Source organism: Oncorhynchus tshawytscha, linkage group LG19 (assembly GCF_018296145.1).
Source record: "Oncorhynchus tshawytscha isolate Ot180627B linkage group LG19, Otsh_v2.0, whole genome shotgun sequence".
Taxonomy (NCBI): domain Eukaryota; kingdom Metazoa; phylum Chordata; class Actinopteri; order Salmoniformes; family Salmonidae; genus Oncorhynchus; species Oncorhynchus tshawytscha.
Window position 1 is genome coordinate 44,919,184 of NC_056447.1, and position 5,762 is coordinate 44,924,945.

Below are 5,762 nucleotides of genomic sequence, written 5' to 3' on the forward strand. Positions count from 1 at the left end.
ATCATTGTAGATCTTTAAGGTTGCAGTGACACATCCATAACCTGAGCGGAGACCAGATTGTACACCAGAGAAAAGACTATAGACATCAAGAAAGCCAGTCAGTTGATTATTGCCAAGTTTTTCCAACACTTTTGATAAACAGGGCAAAATAGAAATAGGCTTATAACAGTTAGGATCAGCTTGATCTCCCCTCTAAATAAAAGACGAACCGTGGCTGCCTTCCAAGCAATGGGAACCTCCACAGAGAGGAGAGGCAGGTTAAAAAGGTCAGAGATAGGCTTGGCGATTATAGGTGCAGCAACCTTAAAGAAGAAAGGGTCTAAACCATCTACACCCAGATGTTTTTTGGGGGTCAAGTTTAAGGAGCTCCTTTAGCACCTTGGACTCAGTGACCGCCTGCAGGCAGGAGCTTTGTAGCGGGGCGGGGGGAATGAAACAGACCGGTGCTGATGAAGGTTGATAACACCAAGCAACAGTTAACGAAGAGCTATTTGAACGTTTTTGCCCTATCAACAAAAATGTCCATGAATTATAATCCACATTTCCTGTTGCTGCAGGAAGCAAACTGGCTCAAATTAAGACCCTACATCTGTACACAACCAGTAGGCTACTCTACCCATGTGAATAGGTAATAAAAATTGAGTCCAACTCTAATAAGCACACTGAAAATCAGAGAGACTTTCCTAGCCACTTGACTCCAAATAAGGTTATTATCATTTATATACAAACTCCAAAGAACTCTGTTTATTCCAACATCGCAGTTAATTTCCTCCTAAGATAATATTCAGACTCTTTAATTTATAATCATTTCTTTCCTCTCTTCTATCAAACGAGTGAAACAGAAGTGAGTCGCTCTTTTAGTATCATCTTTACCAGGCAGCGCAAGAGCAGCATTGTGTTCTGTATGGTGAAATTTGTCCTGACCAACATTTACGCCCCCTATGGGTGAGCTGGCCCCATGCCCCATTGGTCCAGAGAGGTGAGGCCCACCTCCGACTGAGATATCACTGGTCCTCATGGCCAAGTTCTTAGAGAAGGAGTCTGTACAGTGGTTCCAGATAAAAAAGGAGTCTCCATTACTGGACCTAATGTCTGGCCTCTGGGGAGGCTCTGGTAGCTTCACAGGATGAGTTCCCATAAACATCAATGGTCCGTCCACAGACAGTCTGCGTCCTCGCCTGGTGGGGGTGCTACACCACATGTGAGTTCCCATATGGACCTACATGGGGAAGAGAGCAATGGTGAGTCACACTCCTTTTATGAAGACAAATGGTTCGATATACTACATTTCTCGTGGACAGAGTACGTAACATAAATGGTATCGTAACATCTGTCAGAAGACTAACAAGCAACAGTTGTTCCGGTGAACTGGTTTTTCGCCACTGATTAGTTGTAAAAATCAAGATTTTGCAGGTGTGAGCATCTTTTGAAATTCAGAACGGGAGGGGACATTTGGCCCATAGACTTGAATCGAGTAACTGGCGCAAGATTTCTGTTCTGGGTTTTCGAAATTATATATACTGAATTAATGAAGAAAAAAAAAAGCTGAACTTGGCATGATTTTATATCAAGTGTCCATCTCTTTCACAGTTTTCACATTTTGTTTCTTGACAATCTCTCTAAACCCTATCTCATAAGTGTAAAAGTGGAATGTACCTTCAGATTTCCTTTGGTGGTGAATGCCCGACCACAGACAGTGCAGGCAAACGGCTTCTCCCCAGTGTGAGTCCTCTCGTGGATTTGCAGGGCACTAGAAGAAGAGAAGGTTTTCCCACAAGTGTGGCAGTAATGCTGCTTGGGAGTCCGTCGAGGTGGCGGGGTGGCAAGCGCTGGGGAGGAAGAGGCAGAGGACGTCCTCAAACGCAAACTGCCTAGAAGATCCCTTGGTACCCCATAGCGGGCACTACGCAGGAATCTGTTCACTTCTTGCTTGATCATTTGGGTGCTCAGAGGATGTACAGAGTTGTTGGGGCATGAGGCCATGCTGGGAGTGGTGGGCTCAAACAACTTGGATGGCAGGTCCCTCATCTGATGTGTTAGCATGTGCTGCTTGAGGTTCCCCTTGGTGGAAAACCCTCTGTTGCAAGCTGTACAAATAAATGGTCTCTCCCTGGTATGGCTTCGATAATGGATGTCCAAGGCACTTTGGCAGGCAAAGGTCTTACCACAAATATCACATTCAGTGTTCTTGAATATGCCTAGTTGTTCACGGAAAGTGTAGACCATGTTAGTGGGATCCTTCAGTGGGTTTAAAGATTTTAGATGGTCAAGGGACACCAGTGGACCAGTGGCAGTGAACTGCAAAAGGTTTGGATTGATATGTGCCTGGGATAAAGCTTTCTGGTACATTTCCTCAAAGTTTGTGGGGCTAGAACATACTGGAACACCCTTGCTTTGGGAAAGAGACTGCTTGTCAACGGTATTCTCAGAAACAGCAAGGCTCCCACCACTTCGGTCACCTCCAAGAGATGACGAGTCATAGACCTTCGTCTTAAACCAGTTGACCTGCTTCTCCTCCACTGGCCTATGATAGTTAGTTGTCCTTTCGGGATCAGAGGAGCCTGCTCCTGTACTATCAGATGGAGAGGAAGACATGCTGCCGGACGATGAGTTATTAAACCTAGACATGCCTGCGATCTCACTGTCATTGAAGTCTAAATCATCAGAAGGGTTCTCCAACTTTTCTAATTTCGTCTCATCTATTGAACCTCCATCAGACTCCATTGACATTGGGTAGTTCTGTTCAGAGAGAGGGGTGTTGGGAATCTGGCAACCCATATGCATATGGATGTGCTGCTGAAGGACAACAGCGTTAGTGAACTTCCTCTGGCAGATAGGGCAGGAGTGGTGGACCCTCAGTGACGGTGTGGTGCGATGAACCGCATGGTGCGTATTCAGGTTCCCTTTGGTGGAGAACGCCCGTCCGCACACTTTACATCTGAAGGGCCGCTCTCCTGTGTGGGTGCGGTAGTGCATCTTGAGGGCGCTCTGACAACTGAGTATGCGGTTGCAAATGACACACTCATTGGGGTCTGTCACCTTCTTGTCAATGTTCTCAACCAGCTGCTGGAGTTTCAAGGTCTCTGATGTCTGCATGGGATCAAGGACTCCTCCTCTGAAGGGATGTTTGGTCTTGAACTGCTCCAACTTGATGGGATTTGTGCTGATGGAAGTGACATTGACGGATACATAGTCAGCTGATCTTTCTGTTGTGGAGCTCATCTTCGAGCTGAAGGTCAAGGGAGGTATAACGTTGTCTGTTTTCAGATTCATGGTGTGGAACTTTGGGACTTTTCCAGCCTCTATCAAGTCTACGCTCTTTACTGCACTAGATGAATCACGAACAACTGGACTGGAATATGCAGTTATTGAAACAGGCTGCTCCTCTTTCTTGATGAGAAAGGGTATGTTGGGTGATCCAGTTTGGAGCAACAGGCCAACAGAAGTAGTCAAGGTGGCTTGGGATGGTTTAGTATCCTGCCAGCATGTAACTGTTTTTTCTGGTGGTATAGACATGCCATAAGGGATTCCTGTGCTGGTTGGGATGTTGTCCAGGTGTTCTGGAACAGGGTAAGGGTTCATTTGGATATGGGGGAACCTCTCTTTGTGCCGCTGGAAGTGTACCTTCAAGTTCCCACGAGTGGAGAAACGATTCCCGCAGATGTTGCACTTGTATGGCCTCTCCCCAGTGTGGGATCGCAAATGGATCTGTAAGGCACTGTCACTCCCAAAAACCTTAGCGCAAAACCTGCATTTATGTTTAAAGAAGGCCTCTTTGGAAGAGCTTTTGGGTTCGAAAGAAGTCACATTGGATGGTTTTCCTTTCCTTTGTGCGGCTAGCGCCTTTAAGGCATTCAGGTCCTGCACAATTGTGCCAATGCTTGGTCCAGCGCTAGAGAGTGTTTGATTGCTGGGTGGTGGCGGAGGTAGACGTGGTGTATTTGATCGGTTTAGCAAGCTACCTGTGCCAAGTGCCGGTGAGTTCCTTATGGTTTGGCCTGAAAAATTGAGTTGAGGGTACAGACCGCTAGCATGAGTGTACTTCTTTCTAGAGTGGGGCTTGCTAACTGCTGAAGCTATGTGTTTACGTATACTTTGCAAGGGTTCAGTGCTAGAGTGTACAATACTCCTTCCAAAGGGGCTCTGTGGTAATTGTACTTTTGCTGTTAATCGTTTAAAGTGTCCGATGCTGGCAGACTGGCTGGCGAGACTCTGGGCTAACCCAGCAGCTGCAGCTAGCTGCTGGGAGAGATGGGAACTGAGGGTTGTCAACTGTCTGGCCTGCGTTGATGCTAGACTAACCTGAGGGCAGCTGATGGGTGTTTGTGTCAGTGTCTCTGATACCTCAGACCTCTGGGAAGCAAATAGTAAGACTTGGTGACGAATCTGATCAATCAGCTGCAGCTGGTGAATCTGATGCAGCTGCAAGGCCAGGAGTTGTTCCATCAGAGATGAGACAGCCATCTTACTGCTGCCACTGCTGCCGGTGTCCGATCGGCTCTGCTGGGGAAACTGGGCCACTGCCACTTTAGTGCTTTCTAGGTTTTCAATGATGACATTGCCGTTGAACCATGAGAATGTCCCCTGATGTTCCAACAGATCGCTGCCAGGTTGAGGGAGTGAAATTGGGAGAACTGAGGTAACTGAAACAATGTCAGTCTTGCTGTCAGTACTGCTTTTCCGGCTGCTACTGATGCTACTGGGGCTATCTAGCCGGCAATGGCTATTCTTAGTTCTTGAAACATTCATGGATTCTTCCTTCACTTCTGACTTCTCCTCCGACAGATCACCGCACTCTTCCATTTCAGAGTTGTTGACTGTTTCGCCTGGTTCCACTGCTTTACGAGGCGACAAGGCTAGATGGAATATTTCAGCAGACGACACTGGATCTTCATTATCATTGACGATCAGGACTAAATGATTGGGAGAGCAATCCCTGACATGTAGTTCCAGATCTGATAGTTCAACAAACTCAGAACAGCATCTGCTGCAGACATGAGTACAAGAGACCAAAATGGGGGGAGTCACTAAACTGTCATGGGTGCCCCCTGAAACAGACAAGAAGGAGGTAAAGGTTATTTATATGTATACAGTACCAGTAAAACATTTGGACACACCTACTCATTCAAGGGTTTTTCTTTATTATTTGTACTATTTTCTACATTGTAGAATAATAGTGGAGACTTCAAAACTCTGAAATAACACATATGGAATCATGTAGTAACCTAAAAGTGTTAAACACATTTTTTTTAAGTTGCCACCCTTTGCCTTGATGACAGCTTCACACACTTTTGGCATTCTTCATGAGGAATGCTTTGCCAACAGTCTTGAAGGAGTTCCCACATATGCTGAGCACTTGTTGGCTGCTTTGGGTTGAGGTCGGGTGATTGTGGAGGCCAGGTCATCTGATGCAGCACTCCTCACTCTCCTTCTTGGTCAAATAGCCCATACACAGCCTGGAGGTGTGTTGGGTCATTGTCCTGTTGAAAATCAAATGATAGTCCCACTAAGCACAAACCAGATGGGATGGTGTATCGCTGCAGAATGCTGTGGTAGCCATGCTGGTTAGGTGTGCCTTGAATTCTAAATAAATCCCAGACAGTGTCACCATTAAAGCACCCCCACACCATCAAACCTCCTCCTCCATGCTTCACGGTGGGAGCCACCCATGCGGAGATCATCCGTTCACTTACAAAGACTCGGCCGCTGGACTCATCAGACCAAAGGATAGATTTCCACCGGTCTAATGTCCATTGCTCGTG

The 5,762-nt window shown here is 46.5% G+C and overlaps 1 protein-coding gene across 1 annotated transcript; it reads right to left on the reverse strand.

The window, feature by feature from the left end:
* Positions 1 to 344: 344 nt before the first annotated feature.
* On the reverse strand, positions 345 to 4,888 carry sall1b (spalt-like transcription factor 1b). The gene is made up of 2 exons (XM_024380025.2): positions 1,657 to 4,888; positions 345 to 1,219 (listed from the first exon to the last, which is right to left on the reverse strand). Exons 1-2 carry the CDS (start codon positions 4,801 to 4,803, stop codon positions 794 to 796), a joined length of 3,573 nt encoding a protein of 1,190 aa, XP_024235793.1. The 5' UTR covers positions 4,804 to 4,888; the 3' UTR covers positions 345 to 793.
* Positions 4,889 to 5,762: the final 874 nt, after the last annotated feature.

Bases quoted from the DNA above. Each gene is read 5' to 3' on its own strand.
- sall1b (XM_024380025.2), bottom strand. From the start codon at position 4,803: ATGGAAGAGTGCGGTGATCTGTCGGAGGAGAAGTCAGAAGTGAAGGAA. The intron at 1,220-1,656 runs GTACATTCCACT...TTCCCCATGTAG, and splicing joins CCACCAAAGGAAATCTGAAG to GTCCATATGGGAACTCACAT.